The sequence below is a fragment of the Triticum urartu genome, chromosome 6 (genome assembly GCF_003073215.2).
Source record: "Triticum urartu cultivar G1812 chromosome 6, Tu2.1, whole genome shotgun sequence".
Classification (NCBI taxonomy): domain Eukaryota; kingdom Viridiplantae; phylum Streptophyta; class Magnoliopsida; order Poales; family Poaceae; genus Triticum; species Triticum urartu.
Genome location: NC_053027.1, coordinates 412,426,653 through 412,448,687, shown reverse-complemented (window position 1 = coordinate 412,448,687; position 22,035 = coordinate 412,426,653). Strand labels below are relative to the sequence as shown.

The 22,035-nt window shown below is 46.8% G+C and overlaps 1 protein-coding gene across 1 annotated transcript; it reads right to left on the bottom strand.

Moving 5' to 3' along the window:
* Window positions 1-8,100: 8,100 nt before the first annotated feature.
* LOC125513847 (transcription factor MYB17) lies at window positions 8,101-10,249 on the bottom strand. Its single transcript, XM_048679054.1, has 3 exons — window positions 9,769-10,249; window positions 9,323-9,452; window positions 8,101-8,991 (listed from the first exon to the last, which is right to left on the bottom strand). Exons 1-3 carry the CDS (start codon window positions 9,899-9,901, stop codon window positions 8,412-8,414), a joined length of 843 nt encoding a protein of 280 aa, XP_048535011.1. The 5' UTR covers window positions 9,902-10,249; the 3' UTR covers window positions 8,101-8,411.
* Window positions 10,250-22,035: the final 11,786 nt, after the last annotated feature.

The following is a 22,035-nucleotide window of genomic DNA, read 5'->3' as shown; positions in this document are numbered from 1 at the left end:
CTCAGTGATGTCTCTCGAACTCTAGATCCAGCTGAGGCCAAGGGAGAGTTTCATCAGCATGACGGCATGTTGACGGTGATGATGAAGTTACCGATGCAGGGCTTCGCCTAAGCACTACGACAATATGACCGAGGTGGAAATCTATGGAGGGGTGCACCGCACACGGCTAAGAGATCAACTTGTGTGTCTATGGGGTGCCCCCTCCTTGGGGGGTGCGCGCCTCCCACTTTGCCGCATACTCCTCTCTCCCACCATGGCCCATTAAGGCCCATTAACTGCCCGGGGGGTTCCGGTACCCCCCCGGTACTCCGGAAAATGCCCGAACCTATCCGGAACCTTTCCGGTGTCCAAACATAGCCTTCCAATATATCAATCTTTATGTCTCGACCATTTTGGGACTCCTCGTCATGTCCGTGATCACATCCGGGACTCCGAACTATCTTCGGTTCATCAAATCACATAACTCATAATACATATCATCATCGAACGTTAAGCGTGCGGACCCTACGGGTTTGAGAACTATGTAGACATGACCGAGAATAATCTACGGTCAATAACCAATAGCGGAACCTGGATGCTCATATTGGTTCCTACATATTCTCCGAGGATCTTTATCGGTCAAACTGCATAACAACATATGTTTGTTCCCTTTGTCATCGGTATGTTACTTGCCCAGATTCGATCGTCGGTATCATCATACCTAGTTCAATCTCGTTACCGGCAAGTCTCTTTACTCGTTCTGTAATGCAACATCTCGCAACTAACTCATTATTCACATTGCTTGCAAGGCTTATAGTGATGTGTATTACCGAGAGGGCCCAGAGATACCTCTCCGACAATCGGAGTGACAAATCCTAATCTCGATCTATGCCAACTCAACAAACACCATCGGAGACACCTGTAGAGCATCTTTATAATCACCCAGTTACGTTGTGACGTTTGATAGCACACTAAGTGTTCCTCCGGTATTCGGGGGTTGCATAATCTCATAGTCATAGGAACATGTATAAGTTATGGAGAAAGCAATAGCAATAAACTAAACGATCATAGTGCTAAGCTAACGGATGAGTCAAGTCAATCACATCATTCTCTAATGATGTGATCCCGTTCATCAAATGACAACTCATATCTATGGCTAGGAAACTTAATCATCTTTGATTAACGAGCTAGTCAAGTAGAGGCATACTAATGACACTCTGTTTGTCTATGTATTCACACATGTACTAAGTTTTCGGTTAATACAATTCTAGCATGAATAATAAACATTTATCATGATATAAGAAAATATAAATAACAACTTTATTATTGCCTCTAGGGCATATTCCCTTCATATATTATAGAAAAAATCTATAATACTTCCCAAATAAAAGAGGTTATTTCGTTTTATTTGGCCTATCCACTTGGGCCATAGAGGCGATGACTTTGGTCTAGGAGAAAGGATGTGGGCTTTGATGTGTTAAGCTTCATCTCGAGTTGGCTTGTTTTCACTTTGGGCTTTGACAGAATACACTATTTGGCCCTTAAGGCACTTGTTTCTTCGTTATTAGTAAAAAGTGCACGCGCCTTCCTTCAATGGATTGGAGCTCCCTCCTAGTTTTGGGATGTTTCCGACCCATTTTTTTTTCTTTTCTACCAATTTTCTCGATTTTTCTTTTTAAATTTCATGAACTTTTTAAAAATTCATAAAAAAATAAAATATGCATAAAAATTGCGACCTTTTTAAAAATTGATGATTTTTGTTTTGAATTCATAAACTTTTTCAAATTCATGATTTTTAAAATTTTTGAACTAGTTCCAATTATCTAACTTTTCAAAAATTAGTTAATCTTTTCATATTCTTGGAAAAAAAATTATCACGTGAACATTTTTAATTTGAAAAATTAGTAGCCATTTTTTTTCTTGAGCGGCAAAGCAGCACCATAAAGAAAAAGAGCATGCAGGCAGTCGAACAAGCAACCTCTTTGCCTTTTTATTGGGCTGGCCCATGCATGCTGGGGCGCTAACGGAAGCTATAAGGTTTGGACTCTCTTCCCTTAACAAAAAAACTTTGGACTCTTGTCATTGACCTTTTTCTCTTTTAACATAATACAAACGTACTAAAAAACATAATACAAACGTAGACGGTCATGCAAACGCACATACACTCATCATATGAACGCGCACGCCTCACCGTTGTTGTCGTGACTTTTGCATGTCTGTTTTTTTTGTGGACACTCGCTCGACATAGACCCCGAGCCCCTGCCTGGGTTTTATAGACATTCGTCGTGAGCAGAATAAGAGGGTGTTTGTTTCCAGGGACTTATTGGTTTAGGGACTTAAAAAAAGTCCTTATAAGTCTCATCTAAACCAAACAGGAGGGACTTATAGGGACTTAAAGTAGGCATTTGAGACTTATGAAATAAGACTTTCAAGAAGGGACTTATAAAGACTTATAGTTGTAATATGGTCTTATAGAGACTTATAAGTCACAGGAACCAAACAGTTAGGGACTTTTTAAAAACTTGAGACTTATAAGTTGAGACTAAAAAAAGTTCTAGGACTTATGAACCAAACAGGGCCTAAAGCGAGTCATACACTTGCACGTATGGGCTCTTCTCGGTCTAAAACTGTTGTTTGGTTAAGATGCGTCCATGATGAGCTTAACCCGCTGCGTCAGCAGGATTATAATGAACCTGTTTAAGTAATGGAAGTGCTTTATTCGTAAAAAAAACATCGATAAAATTGAAGTGCAAGAATATACATACGGGTCTCGTGTTCTTTCATGACGGTACGTGATTGTCTCGAAAACCATCCTTTTTCTAAGGGAAATGCTATTTTCCATTGAAACAAAGCAGCAAGTACAGATAGAAAAACAATCCGTCACTTGATTCAGAAATTTTCTATCTACTCCTACGTACTACAAGATTATTCAGAGCGCAATTATATCAAGAGAGGACCACGATATCGGCTGACATGACATTTAATTATCTCCCAGAAGGGAATCGTTAGCGGTAGCATACGAGTGAGGAGCTGCCTTCTTCTGTTCCTGCCTGTCGATGAAGCCACAGGCAGCTGATGTTGGGGAAACTTTTCACTGCTCTCTTTTGGATTTTTGTCTGAGCTTAGCAATAAATTACTTCTTGCTGGCATGGCCCCTTAGCTCCGCGGTGCATTTACTGAATAGAAACAAGTCAAACACAGTCGTCCACTGCATATTTGGGACCCTTGTTTCGAAGTAAGCCCAGACGGTTTACGCAGGATATCCTACTAGTATTACTGCTTAACATCACCGGATCTCACACTAATGCAATTAAAAAACAGAGGGTAAAAGGAAATGCTTCTTTTTAGTGCTTTTTCACCGACGTACTGTAAACTACTGCAGGATTGTTAACTATCGGTGTGTCGAGGCTATTGGTAACTTTGAAATGGACCAGACAATTGCCCATGCGTTGTAAAGGGTTAAATTTTATAGTAAATAGAATGATATGTTTAAACCATTATTTAATAAGTGTTTACTGGCTTAACAAAGAAAACAAAATTTTATATGAAAAGTAATGGAAAATGCTAGGAATAAGAAAATTTTTGTATAGTAAAACTACTCATTCATTTTATTCAAAGGAATGGACTACAGGAAAAATGGAGGAATTTTACCTTTGTATTGAGTTTCATAAGAAAGAACAAGGAATTTTACAGTCGATTCAAACCTCTTTTTTTTACATTCCTATGCACAAAGAACGAGACAAAGGCCATAAGTAGCATAATATCAACTTCATCTTATCTTTTTGCATATGGTTTAAACGTAATCTGAGCATGTATTTTCAAATTCTTGTGTTCTTCTTATTCGTGGGAATCAAACATCCCATTCTGTTGATTTCTATGTTTTCACAATGCTTTGTTTTGCACATGCAATCTTATCACATTCCCACGGATTTTCTATTCCCGCACTTTTGAAATCATGCGAATCAAAGAAGCCCAAAGAGATGGGGCATTTAAGGTACTTTTGAGAGAAAATCAGTGATAAAAAAACAAATGTGATAGAAAATAATCAAAAGGAGAAACAGAAAAGGTGAACGAAGAGTGAGTGGACAACAAAATTTTACCCTTTTTAGATAGGAAGAGAAGAAATAGAAAGGAACCCGGAAAAAGAAGATAGAAACGAGAGAAGGGAAGGGATAAATAGGAGGGATATGCCACGACCTTGGATCCAGGGAGGCCGAGAGTGTGTAATAACAATGCGCAACAAAGGAACACCTCCCTTTGGCTATGCAAAAATCAATGTAGATGGAGGCATCTCTGGTAGTGGAACCGGTGTTGCTGTAGCGGTTTGCAGGGATCATGTTGGCAACTTCCTCCGCTCGTCGCCTTTAGTACTTTTGGGCGTAAGTGACCCTGCTACACTGAAATCTATCGCTTGTTGCGAAGCGCAGGCATTAGCGGATGGTCTATCCTTGCAGAAGTTGGTTGTCGCATATGATTACAAGCTCATAGTTGATAATATCAAAGAAGGAACAAGAGGAGCTCACATCACTATTATTCGACAAATTGCTGGAAGAAGTGTTATATTTGTGTCGAATATATTATGTATGCAAGGGGTTACATGGACTTGGAGTTGTAATTGGTGTGGTTAATTAGGTACGAGTTGTATAGGAGTCGGACACTTGTATCCTAGTCCTCTTATATACGGAGGGGCACCACACGTTGTAACCCATAATGACGACTTGATAGCAACATGTGCGCGGGGAAGCCGACGGCTTGTGCCGGCGCCCAGGCGGACGTTGTTGCGGTATCTTGGGCAGGAGCGCCCGTAGTCATATTTCAGGAGATATAGCCATATCGGTGAACCTCGTTAACAAATGGAGTGCCTCGGTGTGTGGTCTGTGATCTTGCATTAGCATTTTATTCTGACAAAAAGAATCAACTGTGCGAGTTGTAGCTTTGGCTTTGAAGGTCGAGCATCAAACCATGAAGCTTGTTCGCTCACAACCTTGCCAATTTTTCACACTCGCTTGATCTAGGTTGTCATTTGTGGCTTATTTCACCTCATGACCTTATTTGCACTCCTCTAAATATTCATGTGGATCAATAATGATTTGGCAAACCCCTAAAAAAACAACATCGGTCTTAGAAATTAAAATTGATCAAATTTTGGGGAGGAGCCCAATAAATGTATCAGAGGGAGCATGTAGCACGCTCGTCATCAACCATACACTGTTCGTCGAGCAGTGTATTAATTCTACGGATACGGATGTCCATTACACGCTAGACCGATGCGATGATCAAATATGTCAAAAGAACACGTCGATAAGGTGCGACACTGGTGACGGGAAGGGGTTCCCAACAAACGGAATCATTTGATTATGGTCCAATCACCCCGTCACGCCTCGCATGTCATGCCCTGTCAGTGGCACGTAAGCGCAGCTCCAACACTATACCAATATCGCCACTGAATGTTTGGACCGCGGTCTCTGACATGTTTTTTTCCCTATCTAACATGATGCCACAGACGTTCACGGACTCATCCGGGCATCTAAAATTCCGCAAACCGGCACCAAACCGGGATAGGTTTTCGGGCGTCCGAACTCGTGCCTTGTACATGTTTGCTCGCTCCGCCCTACCCAAAGTCATCGCCCCGCGTCCCACTCTTGAATAATTGTCGCACACTCATGCTAGTCTACGGCTCCAGAGCGAACACGATTGGACGATGCCAGTCAGACGAGTGTGACCAAACAGGAGGGACGGCGCTGCTTCAATGCTCACGCGGTGACTAAGAAGTCTATTTCGGCCGTTGCGTCACGTTGAAGCAGTGTCGGTCTGCCTGCCCCGGCTATTTAAGCAGGCAGGCGGCACTAGCCAACCCGTTGCCAACTCTCTCCTATCCTCCCCCACACCATCACCAACTCTCTTCTCTCATATCCTCGACCGAGCGATGGGCAGGTCCAACAATAGTGGGTGGTTCTCGTCACCGGCCAGTGGATCCAAAGGAAGCTCAGATCGTGGCGTCTCTGCCCACGGTCTTCGGGATTGTCGTCCTCCATCGCTTTGTCGGTGAAGGAGGAGATTGTGATATCCTCCTCCTATGATGAGCAGCAGATGTCGCCGCCCCTTCTCGTCCACGATGTCAAATTCGAAAGTCACATGAAGAAGCGGGTCAAGGAGGAGCCACAGTCGCCACCGCGCAGCCAGTTCGGGCAGTTGGTTCAGCCGACATCCGTGTTGTGTCGTTTTCCGTTCGGCAAGAAGGTGGCGCAGTCATCGTCGCCCCGCCGCTACTTTGAGAGGCAATGGCGCTCGATGCAGTAACATGAGGAGGAGGCGCCAGACAACACCATCGCTAACACGCGCGACTGCATCCTCCACTACCTCGGACGTGGTAGCGGCTCGTCCTCCTCGCACACCTAAACATCAACTACATTTGTTAGAGTTACCTCTACCCATAAGACATAAGCCTGGATATCCAACAGTCCAGGTGTTTCTCAAAATGATCTTCAATACATTTCTACTCATTTTTACGTAATTTACGAAAATGCATATTAAAATACAAATTAGCCAAACTCACAATTAAAAGTTGTTTGCATTGATCTCCTATTTCAATGCTTTTCCAAAACATAAGAGTTTGCTCTTGTGAAAGCCAAATAATTATGAAAGACAAAGGACCGCTTCATGCTTTAGGCTTTTTCAATATCATGATGCTTTAGGCTTTTTTCAATATCGTGTTCACGATGAGGGTCATCTCCCAACTTATCTCAGCATACAAGCATGCACCTCATCATACAACTATGAACGAAATAAAACTCACCTCAACATGCAATCATATATGGAAAAAGACCCACTACAACATTCAACCATGCATAAGAAGACGTTTTTCATTCAGTTATTCTACTTTCATTCATGTAAATAGATATTGTGCTATTATGCATAGTTATATGTATTTTAAAATTTGGAAATGTTAACGTCCACACGTGTGGGCGTTTGCATCTCGCCCACACGCGTGGATCCGCGTCCGTTTGTGAGCGCATGAATCTTGGCATGTTTCTAGTGTCACGTAGGACTGGCCTGGTGTGTGGGCGTTCAGCCGATCGCCCACACGGCCGTTTCACCACACAGGAGGGGCTGATGTGTGGGCGTTCAGCAGTTCGCCCACACGCCATTTTGCACGCACACACAAGGGCTAGTGTGTGGGCATTTGCCATCTCGCCCACACGTCCGTCTCCTCTCCCACACCCAAGCTGCTAGTTGCCATGTGTTTTGCAGTGCACATGGCAACTGCTCCTAGTGTGCTTTATAAACAGGTGGCAACTCTCTCTTTTTACCCGAGTTTGCCATGTGTTTTGCAGGGTACACGGCAACTGCCTAGTATGCACGTAAACAGATGACAACTCTCTTTTTACCGAGTTGCCATATGTTTTTGCATGGTACATGGCAACTGCCTAACGTGCATGTACATGGCAACTGCCCTAACGTGCACGTAAGCAGATGGCAACTCTTCCTTTTTACATGGCAACTACCCTAGCATGTTTGTGAGCATATGGCAACTCTCTCAACTGCCTAGTATTAGTATGTGGCAACTCCTAAAGTTATGAAATCATGGCAACTACACTAGATCAGACCATACATGGCAACTGCAGTTGAGCAACCATGACAACTGCAGTTGTCCGACATGGCAACCGTAGTTCAGCGACATGGCAACTGCAGTTAAACGAACATGGACGAGGGTCTGGACCATGGCAACTGCGGGCGCGCGGTGACCGTCACGCGTGGCGTGCGGGACCATGAGGTACGAGGCCTGACATACGGGTGTGTGGGCGTTATCAATTTCGCCCACACACACGCATGTGAGAGAGATCGGGAGAGGAAAAAAGAGGCGTGTGGGCGCTAGTTGTTTTGCCCACACGTAGGTGTGTGGGCTGTTCCTCTTATACACCACACAAAATATGTGGGCAGACTCTCTAACGCCCACACGTGTGGCACTTATCGGCGTCCTTAAATTTTGATTCTCGTGTTATCAACCCAAATTTTCATCAATCAATTCCGGCAACAAACGCCCAGTGTAGGTAGGCTGCAGAAACATCCGAGGTTTGCTTTAGAAAGCCTCAGGTTAGAACAGCTCCAAGACGAGGTGCATTAGGATCGAACATCATACGATGTATTAGAGCGTCTTCGGAGAGAATCCCATCACAAACCGTAATACACCATGATGTCCAGCCTTAGCCCCAGTTAAACCTCCTAACTGAAGCCCTAGCTAACTGCTACTACCAAAAATCTCTCATGCATCTTGACACACGTACTAGCTACTTCCCCACGCGCGCCACACGCCCACCGGACGCCACAAAAGGCAAAACATATACAGCATACATACATGCGCACAGGCGTACGTTAGAGGTACTTTATACCACTACGTATGTACGTACGCGACCCCCGCGCTAACGGTCTTGCTAGAACGCCGTGTCCAGGGACGCCTCGGCGAGCACGTCGAGCGGCGGGAACAGCGAGAAGCCGCCGTGCCGGCCGTGGAACAGGCCCAGCTCCTCGCCGGCGAAGTCGAGGAACATCTGGTACTCGGCCGCCGCCGCCGCAGAGTCCATCTCGTTGGACGCCGCCGAGGAGTCGTCCCCCGGCACCACAGCCTCCTCCTCCTTGACGGACACCGGCGCGGCCGCCTTGCGGAAAGAGCTCCCGATATCGGAGTTCCACAGGCGCAGGAAGACGTCGGCGGGCTTCGCGTGATCGGCCACCGCGGCGCCGGCGGCCGCCGTCGATGAAGAGGACGCGGAGCCGGAGGTGGTGGCCGTCGCCGCGGCGCCGGAGGAGGAGAGGAGCGAGAGGCGCGCCTCGGCCTCCAGGCGCGCGGTCTCCCACTGCGCCATGTGGCGCGCGGCGGGGCAGCCGGCGGTCGGGCCGGGCGGGGGCTCGTCGAGGCCCATCCGGCGGAGCTGCTTCTTGAGGTGCGTGTTCCAGTAGTTCTTGATCTCGTTGTCCGTCCGGCCGGGCAGCTGCGCCGCGATCATGGACCACCTGCGCAGCACAAAGAGAGCAGCAGGACAGGCCCGCCGTCACTTGCAATCATGAAAGATACTCCATTACTCACACCATCACCCTGATACTACGAGCACCAACATGTGTACTTCGTTGTAAATAAATTCTAATAGGACTACACGAGTTATGCGTCCGAAATGCTACATCAGGTCGCATCATTGAGCGCGCGTACGGGGCCATGCAAGCACTGTGTGTGTGCACAGACAGAACACAGTGGCACGCTGGGCCGAGCTCATGGCGATAGTGCGCGAGCTACAGTAGTGCCGAAATGTGCTTAGCTCAAGAGGTAAATTAAGGCTTGGGCTCTTACTTGTTGCCGACGATGCCGTGGAGCTGGACGATGGACTTCTGCTCCTCGGCGGTGAAGGGCCCGCGCTTGATGTCCGGCCGCAGGTAGTTCGTCCACCGTAGCCGGCAGCTCTTGCCGCACCGGTTCAGCTCTGCAGGCAACGCCACCCAGTGCAGTTCACACATCAAAACTCTCTCTAATGGAGAATTGGAAACAATGCAAATTTTTGTGTTCCCCACGAAAGCTTGCTCAATCAAACTAGAAAGTACTAGTCCGCTTCTTTTACAAAACAAATAGCGATTTGTAGGGCAGCACAACCGTGCATGCAAAACCTGTAATCCAAAATCAAAATACACCATTGCTAGGTCCATGACTGGCACAAGAGTAGAACTTAGAAGAAACACCGAGCTAACGAGCAGTAGTAGAAACTCATGGTTGGACTGATGGATCTGAGGGAGAAGACGGACCTGCGAGCTTGGGGAGCAGGCGCCAGCTGCCATGGCCGTTGGCCTGGATGAAGTCGACGAGCTGTTTGTCCTCCTCCGGCGTCCACGGCCCCTTCTTGAGACCCTTCCTGTCGCAGCACGGCGCCCTCCCCATGGGTAATGATCTCCCTCGCGCTCCCGAGCAGGAGGAGGACTGCAAGGAAAACTCAACTGGTACTAGTAGTTGCTGGAGGATCGAGGCGCCACCGCGCGCACGAGGCTAGACCGACGTAGCTGTAAAGGCCTGGGGGATAGAGCGGATGGGGCGATGAATGCGATGTGAAACGAGAGGGGGGTGTCCCGGAGTGGAAGGGAAAGATTTGGGGGGCGCGGGGGACGAGGATGGTTTTGTTTGGGGCCGAGGAGGATCCCGGGGGCCGCACTTTAATGCCGGAGATCTCCACCTGCGCTGCCGCAACAAGAAACGGGGCACGCAGCGCGCGCCAGGGGTGACATCCAGCCCAGCTCCGTTAAATCGTTTGCGTGTCGGGGCATGCATTCCATACGGGGCTCATCTCACAAGGGACGTGTTTGCTTGTCCACGTGAAGCGCAACCAAATCCGCGCGAGAACTCCCAGCCTCTCATCGAGGATGGGAGAGTGAAAGCATGGATCCTTGTGTGCCTACAATAGTTGTGCTCGTTGTGCCAAATGTTGTTGCTATTGCCACTGCACAAATGGCAACCGCAAAGGCAAAAAAGGATGGTAGGGGTATAACATGAAGTGAGAGCCATTCGTGTCCACGTTGGTGCTTCAGAAAATGTGCGAGCTCATATCTAGTGGGGTTAGTGATGAGAAAAAGGCTTTCGCCCCGCTATATTGATATAGCAACCGCCCGATACAACCAAGAGTTCAATGCTGGGGCAAATAGCACAAGCATACCCAAAAGAAACAAAAGAGAAAGAAGAGAGAAAATAACGTCAACAGCATCGGATCGACGAAAACGAAGATAACCCAAAACCGTTGCGCCCACCGGAGATGTACCACCTTGCTCCAGGCACCTCGAACCTCCGCATACCAAGCAGCACCTTCAGGAAAGAACACGACGACGACGACGCTGCTGCCCGGACAGGTCCTAGGGTTTCCCCCGGTACGCGGAGGGGCGTGGGGAAGGGGAAGATCTGACGCCCTTCAGGAAGGAAGGATGGCACCCACGGGCGTCAACGCGTCGGTGCCGGCAAGCCGGCCCGGATTTCTCCCATCCGCCAACACCCACAACCCCGAACGGTCCGACGCGCTCCACCAGACAAGCCACCCACGTACGTGTGCCACCACGGCCTTGCCATCATCACCGCCGTCTCACCGTGGTCATCGAAGCGAGACCGACGAGAACGAGAAGGAGCAGCCGGGAACGAAGAACGGCAGCGAGAGCAACCACGCCGGAGGAGACAACCTCCACCGCCATCGGCGGTCACCGCCCGGACACGGCAAGGGGAGCGTACCAGGCCCTCGAGGCCCGGCCCAGCCCAAAAGGGGCTCGTGAAGCACCCGTCGCCGAGCTGCAGTAGACGAGCCGCCGACTCCACCACCCCCCGCACGAACCGCGCCACCACCGGCCTCGCCGGAGCCGCCGCAGGCGAGACCGAGACAGGCCCGCCCAGACCCAGATGGGGCCCAAAAGGGCCCAGATCCGGGTCGGGAGGGCGCCGCCACCATCCACCGCGCCAGCGCGCTGCCAAGTGGCTGCGCCACCGCCTCTAGGCCACCCGGAGTAGCGCCGCCAGGAGCAGCCGCCGCTGCCGGAATCACCGCTGACCGAGGAGCAACCAAACACGTCCAAAATGATGTACCATGGCTTGGGCAGGTAAGGGAACCTCCTCCCCGTAAAAAGAGAGCATCTCGGCTCCTAAAACTGTCACACTATTCATAGACACAGAGGTGAGGATGGCCATCCAACTCTATCCCCTAAATGCATGGCTCTGTTTTCTTAAAGCCCGTGACACTTGAAATAATAACATATCAAATCTTCAATGAGTGAAAATATTCAAATGCGACAGTAGTTCAAATGTACTCCCTCCATCCGAAATTACTTGTCACAAAAATGGAAGTATCTAAATGTATTTTTAGTTCTAGATACATATCCATTTTTGCTACAAGTAATTTGGCATGAGGGGAGTAAATATTACAATCCAGCTAAGTGTTGAAATAAAATAGTTGAAACATGAATTCAGCTACCTAGAATCCCCTTACTATACACCAGATTGAAGAACCCCATCACTAGAACCGAGAACCAGAAATCCCTCTCCAGATCGACCAGATCAAAGAACCCCATCGCCAGAACCCAGAACCAGAAACCCCTCTCCAGATCGACAACTCCATCGCCAAAACCTAGAACCAGGAACACATCTCTAGATTAAAAAACCCATAGCGAGAACACCAGATCAGAAAACCCATCCCCAAACACCTAAACTCATGGCGTCTTCTTCAACCTCCGCCGCAGCCCTGACCATCCAAGTCATCGGAAAGCTCATGCCCGAATTACATTCTTTAGCACGCCCAAAATCTTTCCCAACTACGTAGTGGTAGGTTCTATGGTCTTCTCGATGGGTCTGGTCCGGAGTCAGCCAAGAAAGTCGTCATGAGGGGAAGGGAGGGGAAGGAGAGCACCATCACCAACCCCGAGCATGCGATCTGGGTCAGGCAAGACCAACATGTGCTCGGTTACCTCCTCAACAATTTGACAAAGGAGGTCCTGATCTAGGTAGTATCAATTCCCACTCCTGTTGCTCTATGGAAATATCTTCCAACCATGTTCCCTTCCACCTCCAGGTCAAAGATCAACAACCTTTGTGTCGCCCTCACCAACGCCGGCCTAGTAGGGGACTCAAACCATGGCCACCTACTTCGCGCGCATGAGGTCCCTTTTGGATGAACTTGCATGTGTTGGGAGTCCTATCAGTGATGAAGAGCTCATACCCCACATCCTCTCTGGTCTCGCTCTCAACTACCACCCACTCATCTCCGCCCTCGACGTCCACACCGAGCCGCTTTTTTCCTTAACCACCTCTATGCATTGATGTCAAACTTTGACCAACGTGTTCAACTTTTCCAATCTTCTCACGGCTTCAAGTCTTGAGATAATGTCGCAGCTTGTGGTGACCACAGTTCCTCTAAGTGCTACTGATATGTCTCCAACGTATCTATAATTTATGAAGTATTCACGCTATATTTACATCAATCTTGTATGGTTTGGTGAAATTTTATATTATTTTGATGGACAAACATATTAATCTAGTGACCAGTGTCAGTTCTTGTTTTTTGTAAGTTTTTTGTTTCATAGAAAAGCCATACCAAACGGAGTCTTAACGCGATAAAAATTTATGGAGATTTTTTACGGAATATATGTGATTCTTGGGAGAAAGAATCAATGCAAGACGGTGCCCGAGGGCCCCACAAGGCAACGAGGCGCATCCTACCCTGTGGGTGCACCCTGATGTCTTTTGGGCACCTCATAGGTCGGTTGATGCCCTTCTTTCACCTCAAGAAAGATAATTTCCGGATAAGAATCACCTCAAAATTTCAGCCCAATCGAAGTTACGAATCTCGAGGAATATAAGAAACGGTGAAGGGCTCCGAAAACAGTAGTGACAAACATAAGACAACAGGGAGATCCAATCTAGGGGAGAACTCCCTCTCTCCCTGGAGGGCCAAGGAAAAAGAAGAAGAAGGATGGGGCCCCTTCCCCCTCTCCTCCGGTAGCACCGGGACGCCGCCGTGCACATCTCCTCCATCACCATCACCACCAAATTCTCCTCTGTTCTCATGGTGATGTGTGATTGGGTCATCCTCGAGGCTGAGGGTATGTACTAGTAGCTATGTGTTCGATCTCTCTTTCTCTCCCCCCCCTCTCTCTCTCGCGTGTTCTTGATATGGCACGATCTTGATGTATCATTATCTTTGTTAATATAGTTGGATCATATGGTGTTCTTACCTCTATATCTTTGTTGTGATGAATTGAGTCTTGCTCTTTGAGGTTCCGTTATGTTGGATTGAATATTGGATTTGAGATCACTTGATATATGTCTTGCATGTGGATACCCGTGGTGACAATGGGATATTCTATTGAGTCACTTGATATACTAGTAAGGTACACGTGCATTGCACGCATGAGATTTGGCAACCAAATTATGAATAAATACCACACTATAGCATGTAAGCTTTGAGTCATATATGCATGATGTAGATGTTCGTTTAATTCTTATAGTTCATCTTATTCAAAATCAATTAGTTTTATAAAAAAATCTATTTTAAGATTCATGGAATTGTGCATTGTAAAACATAAAGTAAAACCAAATAATGGAAATTCATTTAGAAAAAAGGAAATTATGATACAACTTGTGTTTTGAGGTTTGAGCATTATGCTTTAGTTCAACCATGGAGTCTTCTAGATTAAACATGTGGCAGAATCTGGTGGAGTGTAGATGATATCCAACGGCCAGTAGTGCTCGGATCTGCCATCTCTGCACCATCGGATTGCCTTCATCCAACGACCATTTTTCAAAGTTATTCGCACACTATATAGGGGGATAGATGTTTCGGTAATCAACATAAGGATTCCCTGTGGTGACATTGGGGTAATCTAGGCATAGAGGTTGATGCACGTTTTTGACCTTGTTTCTCTGAGAGGAACTTTGGAGTGATTCTTTGTCGCACATTGAGGGATTGTTATATAATTAAATTATGTTAGAACTATTGATAGATTCCACTAGTGAAAGTATGAACCCTAGGCCTTATTTCTAAACATTGAGACACTGTTTTTCTTCACTTTTGCTACTTGTTACCTTGATGTTTTTAGTTGTTCAGATTACAAAAACTAATTTCTACCATCCATATTACATTTGTATCACCATCTCTTCGTTGAACTAGTGCACCTATACAATTGACAATTGTATTGAATGTGTTGGGGACACAAGAGATTGCTTGTATTTGATTGTAGGGTTGTTTGAGAGAGACCAACTTCATCCTACACCTCTCATGGATTGATAAACCTTAGGTCATCCACTTGAGGGAAATTTGTTGTTGTCCTACAAATCTCTGCGCTTGGAGGCCCAACAGAATCTACAGGAATAAAGTTGCATAGTAGAAATTAAGCTATTTTTGGCCCCGTTGCTGGGGAGGTGAGTTGCTTGAAGGTATATCTTTAAATCTTTCAATTGAAGTTTTTAGTTTCTTGATAATATCAAGTTTCCTCTCTATGCGTTGAAATTTTTGAAGTTACACATGTTTTACCTTCCTATGCTAGTTGACTCTTGCTCCAATAAAAAATTACTTACAAAATCCATATGCATAGTAAGTGGGGTAGGCTTAAATGTGCTTGACATATGATTCATGATGCTCTCTTATATTTTTCAGTCACTATTCTCACGTGAGCTTCATTAAACTAATCATGCCTAGCTACAAAGGCATTAACAAGCTTCAAAATATCGGATATCGGGTTCGTATCAGTTTGGCTACGAAATATCGGATGTCGGATATCGGGTGATATATCGGACGATATGTAGATATTCCAGAGAAAATACATGTAGTTTTTTTCATTATTCTTGTTAAAAACATTTATTTATAGTAACACAAACTGTATGATGTCAATACTTGAACATAACACTTCCAAATTCCTAGTTTATTAAATTGTTGATTAAGAAACTATTAAAGAAATATTCATAAAATATGTACTTTATGAATTAAAAAATACGATCTATATGCCTTTGTACGAAACATTGTGCATGACTTTGATAATATATAATGAAGTCATAAATTCCTAATCTTATTTCACTATTTTCTAATAAAGAATTGTTGTCATGTACATATTGTCATATATCAGTCGGCATATCGGGCTAGATATCGGCCATATCTGTAACACCCCAAAAATTTAAACATGATATGTTTATTAAAATTTTGCCAAGAAATTAAATCTTTCATTTTCTGGATTTTCTTTGATTTCAGAACCATTCTTTTCTTTGATATTGTGGAGTTTCTACCAAGTGGAAACTTTCCAAATGTATTGTTGGGCTTGTAAACCCTCTCAAGAAAAAACATTTCCTTTATCAGTAGAATTATTTATACAATTATTTCCCCCTGAGTTTTATTTCTTCAAAAATGACTTTTCATAAGTTTTTAGAGCCTCTTTTGCACTGCAACCCTATGATAAATTTATTTAAAATTCCAACCAAAATTTGGGGATGTCATGTGATGTTTTTAAATCACTTTTATGCAAAAATATCTTCTATTCATTGGAGATTTTTAGCTCTACACCAAATTTTCAAATCTGGTCCAGTTTGCAATTTTGCACTATAACCTATTTAAATAATTCTTTAAATTTCTTTCTTGACGTTTGGAGATGACAATAGATACATATAATTCATCTTTATGCAAAAACCCACTGATGTTCTTTGTAAAATTTGAGTAAATCATCCTCATCTTCATTCTGGTCCAGCTTGGTGATTTGTACTGCAACCATATTTTAACTTGCCCTTTTTGCTGTGATTCCTTTTCCTGCTTATAGACCACCCTACCCAACCTTGAAGTCCAGGAGGTTGGACCCATTGAAGCATTTTTGGTACATGAAATAATACCATTTTCTTTCTGTCCAGATTTGATTTTCTCAAGAACTTGCACTAACAAGTTTCTAGCTTTGACCAACTAACCTTGCCACCATCACCTACATCTAAAGAGACCGCAGTCTAGAGATTTTGGCCACCCCAAGAGATGCCTAGATGCCCTTGGCATTTCATCGAACAGGTTAGGAGCATGGCCAGTTTTGGCATGCTTTTAGACTTGCATTAGGATGATGCTCTAATGACCTTACCAACATGTCTATTAGCTCCCTTATGATCAATAACCTAGTTTTGTTTAGTTGCAGGGGCATCAGAGAGGCCTAGGGCGCGTTGGCATAGTGTCGAGCACCTGGCGTGCGTGCTCTGGCGCGCCCAGAACGCACGTTTTGCACGCGCGCGCACCGGGCCGCCGCGTCTTGCCCCTGGCCTTCGCGCGCCCGCAGAGCCACGCCTCGTTCCCGTCCACTCACCAGAACCCTCCGGGCCACCCTGCCGCCCTACAGCGCCGCCGTCAGAGCCCCCTTGGCGGCACGCCGGAGTCCACAGCACACCCCTGCCGTGGACGGTGCCGCCCGAGCCATACACGCGCGCCAGCTCGCCCCCTTGAGTAGCAGGGAGCTCGTCAGGATGCGCCGACCAACCCCAACCGCCTCCACGTCGCCCTGCTGCAACAGAACGGCGGTTCGCCGGCGTTCTTATCCACGGCCACGGGAACCGACCTCTCCGGGCTATATATAGCCCTCCCAATCATGCCTAAGCTCGTCAGCAGCCTCGTTCGAGTAGTAGGAAGCCTCCCCTCCTCCCCAGTTGGTCAGAGGCCCCTCCCTTCCCCATCTCCGGCAGGTTTGGCCGCTGCCACGCTTTGGTTCAATTAGTCGCAAGCAGAGCCTCCCCCGCCCATCCAGTGCCACCATCCTCTTCCCCTGGACCTTGCGGAGCCGCCCAACCTCTCAAACACGATCGGGAACCACCGTAGTTCAAACCCCCAATCCCTCCCGAAACCATCTCCGTCGCGAAGCTCGCCACCGGCGACTCCCTCCGTCCCCGCCGGCCAGTCGACCACCGGAAGGACCGCCCTGAACCAGCGGATCCATCCCCGCCCTCAGAACTCCGCGGGGAGCCGCCGTTCATCGACAGCGATCGCCGGAGCTCCGCCTTGGCTCGGCCAGAGGAGAAAGAGGGCGCGGGCGACTGGTCAAACCTGACCAGTGGGCCCAAGGGACCCACTGTCAGTGACCCCGAGCCGGCCCGCGCTGTTTTAAGTGGAGGCGCATTTCACCAAATACGCCTTCGCTAAGAGAGAAGCGTAAGCCCCCCCGAAACGTTTTCTTTTCTGTTTTTTATTAAAAACAGATTTTGACTAAACTTTGACTGGCTATAACTTTTTAAATATAAATCCAATTGACTTGATTCTTTTTCTATTGACCCTCAAATTTGATCTAGTTTATTTTCATATTTATTTGAAAAATTTCCAAACAACTTTTTTGTACTGTTTTGAAACTATGTGTTGATTTCAAATTTTCTTAAATAGGATTTTTGAAGAAGGAAGAAAACTTTCAAAAGTTTTGGAATGCTCCCTGCCTCTCCACAACTTGAAGGCAAGCATCCTGAACCCTGGCATAATATGTTGTGTGTTGTTTGGCAACGGTTACACACCACCTTGACATGGAGCATTCGTCATTTGTTTTGTGATGATATAATCATACGCATGGGTTCATAATGTAGATCCTTTGCTGTTGGAAATGGATATGCTTGTGATAGTAATCACCCTCGTGTGCCTCTCATGCCTACCGGAAGGAAGCCAGGAGAGTCTCTGTCTTGGGTAGACACAAGCTTATCCCTAGTTCCCCGTCGAGACGGTTGTGTCTGGTATGGCATGATGAGGTATGCGGACCGATGACTCTGTCTGTTGGTTGATATATATATTTGCTATGCTAATCATGCAGGGAATACCTAAACCTCCTGAGTCGACCATAGATCGAGTCTTGTTCCAGTAACCCCCATACTTGTTTCGTACTGCCACTTGTCCCTGCCACAGGTAGGGTACGGTTTAGTAATTTGTCAACCCCTTCCTAGCACACATCGTATAGAGAGGCCATGGTGGAAGATACCGGCTGCATCCAGTAGGAATGCCACCTGGTCCGGGGGCATGGGTGTTTCAGTTGGAGCCGAAGGGGGTAGCTCCCCTAGTTTGCGCGCGTTATAAATTTTGTGATCCCATGCTAGTTGAGGTTGTAGCCTCCCCACTTAGAGTTTCGCTTAATGGGTGTCGTGGGTGATTCCAGACACCGGTAACTTAATTAGGCTGGTGTGTGCAGTCAGGTGTTTTTTCAATTAAAAGTCCGTAGACGGAATTAGTCCCGATGGACTAAAGGAATCCGTTACTCGTGGGTAAAGAGTACACCCTCTGCAGAGATTATATCTATTCGAATAGCCGTGTCCATGGTTAAGGACTACAGTCTGGGATGGGTCAAGTGTCGGCCTTAGTGTCGGTCTCCGGAGGAAAGATGGCTAAACGAAAACATTGATCATGACTGGTGACTTATGATGGTTATGATTATGATTACTGTGGACTAACCATTTGTATTATTTGGATTATTGAGTATCCCTGGGACGGTTCTACCTCCTGGATATTCACTGTAACTATTCTTATATAAGCCCTTTATGTGGTGTCGCTCAGACGCCCGACTGGGGCATGCTTGTTATTTAATTTACTTATAAGCCCTTTATGTGGTGTCGCTCAGACTCTCGACTGTGGCATGCTTGTCATTTAATTTACTTATAAGCCCTTTATGTGGTGTCGCTCAGACGCCCGACTGAGGCATGCTTTATATTACCATCCTTTCGGGGCATCGCTTCAGACACCCGATCGGTGCATTCTATTTCTACTCTCTGATTGCATAGTCATATTTGACATGAATAACCTGCTTGCATGCATCATGATTTCTATTTATGACTGACATTGTGATCATAGAGAATTTCAGAGCATGTTTGTCTTTTGCTATATTATACCCGTGTTCATGATGTTTGCGAGTACATTCAAAGTACTCACTGGCTTGTCCCTGGCTATTGTCTTGGCCAGATTTCTTGCCTAGAGAGGAGCGTTGCGATGACAGCTCCGGAACATGCGCAATGGTGATAGCAGCCTCGTGAAGATAGGAGTTATCCTGGTCAGCTGTTCTTGTGGGAAATGGAGTCCCATGGCCACTGATGAACCTCAAACGCTTCCGCCATCAACCACCAGAAACCATCTGTTGTATTCATAGGCCAGAATGGCCTTGTACTTCAAACTCTGTACTTTGCTTGGAGTTTCTGTATCAAGTTTGTGCCTCATCAACTAACAGTAATCCTGGGGCTGGTGAGCACAAGGGCCATTTTCTGGGAAATTAATATCCCGAACATCCGGTCCTGACAACCTTGGTATCAGATCCAGGCTGACCATTGGCTAATCTTGTCTTAGCCAGGTCGAAAAACCTAGGTTAACCAAACCCACCAGACCTTAACCCAACTCCGGCCAAGCTTCTCGTGTAAGATAGCCCCACAGTGACCCGACACCTTTTGGCAGTCGGTGCCCAACCTATTAGCCTAGCCTGTCGATCACGCGCCAGTGACCAACGCCTAAAGTGTCTCATTCGCAAGCGTGTGAAGGAAGACTCCGTCCCCTTTTTCTATAAAAAGGGCACGCTAGCCGCAACCCAGCACAGCACAACCTCTACCCCAAACCGAGCTAAAATGCCTGGACCCATTGTTCACAATGAGACCACAGCAACCAACCTTGGAAGTTTTGTGACCGTGCTAACAAACCTCACCCGCCGTGCCTTTGCATTAGAAGAGCCCCCGGAATATGTTGTGTACCAAGGGCCCATGAGCGGTGAGAGCCGTCAATTCTGGGCCACTGTGCACGTCTATGGTAGGGGTCTATTGCCAGAACGCCCCTACAGGTTCACCGGAAGGACAACTTCCTTTGAGCCACAAGCCATCCAATTAGCCGCTCGAGAGGCTATAGTTCAACTCCGGCACTTGTCGCCCAGAGTTAACTGTCGCTCGTTCTACTACTACCCCAGTCGAGACGGGTATGGTAGGCCACCCCAAGTTGCCAATGGAGATCACGAGACGGATCCTACATTATTGCATCTGGTGCGCTATGTAAGTGCACTAGAGGAACTGTTCGATCAAATCACCCTTGATCTGATCGCAGCTCGTGGGGAACTGGTTCGCCGAGCCCCGGCAAGAAGAGAAGATGAACCCGATGTCGACAACCCAGTCGTGCTGTTCGGACAACCGATCGAGTCCTTGAGGTCTGCCCCAGCCATCGACCAAAATGCGTTGGTGTCCCCAGAAGTACTTCATCGCCTTTTGGGAACACGCTCCAACGAGATTGTGGCCAACAATCCCCGCGATGGTCATCATCGCTACCCTGACCCTGCAGTTCCTCAACCCCCTCCAGCTAACCCCGACGGTTAAACCCGTGGAGAAGCCTCGACATCCACAAGGCACACCCACTTAGATATAAACGAGGTAGACTAAGTCACTCGAGTAGTACCGAGTCTTAGTATGCCCACGCTTTGTAATGGTGTGATCTTGTATCGCCATAATTAAATGTTGTTTTCTTATGCGCCCCTATATTAAATAGTAGCCATGCAAAAGTATGTTGGTATGCGGCTGCATTTTTTTTACTATTCCGGGCGTAGCTACCAAAAACCACCCCGACGACACCCACAGTAATACGTCGCGTTTGTGAGATATGTGTATCTGTGGCATTAACCCCGACCCCATAGAGCAGAACCGACAGACTAGTTGCCCCTCACCGCGGTAAATAACCCAGCCCAGTTGCTATATAAAAGGCCACCTCGTGACCTCGCCAAGTACCCCTCACCTTGGGCACAACCCCCACAACCATTTCTTGCCATGCCGACCCCTAGTATTTATCTGAGAACCCCAGATGCAACCCCAGGTAGTTTTGTTAAAATATTGTGGGACTTTACCTGCAGTACCATGAGTGCTACCCATCCACCCTAGTACGAGTTGCTCAAATCAAGGATCACCCCTTCCACCTCGAAATATTGGGCAGTAGTGCACATGCCTCCCGCAAACCCAAACCAAGACCCAACGGAAGTCTCCTTCCTGGGGAAATCTATGCCGACTCCGCATATGGCCATAGAAGCTGCTGCGTATGAAGAGCTTGCTCGCCTTCGATTCGCGGTTCCCTATGCCAGCGATCGAGGGTATTACTACTTCCCGAGTCGTGCAGCACCCGGAGGAGTAACATCTTTTCCTGGGGAACGAATTGAGAGAGACCCAGTACTGGCCAACCTTGCCCAGTATGTCATCACTCAAGAGCATCTGACCCAGCGAGTAATGGGTTATCTTCAGAGCCTCGCTGATTTAAATCCTCAGATCGCCATCGGCAGACCACTGAGGCCTGACCAGGAGAGACACATTCATCGACTAGTCAATCCGCTTCCCCCGATAGAAGAAGAGTGTGCCCCAGTACCAGAGACGTTTTCTCGGGACCCCGTCCATTTACCGTTTTCATTGTAGACGTCACCGCTATGTTTATTATTCCAGCATTTATTTATGTGTTGTAACTTATGCGTGGTATCCTGAGTTTGTGCGACAAATCAATTATTTGGTTTCAATTAATGTGAGTAGTTTTTACTGCTATTAATTTTGATTTAACTAATTTCACTCGCGATAAA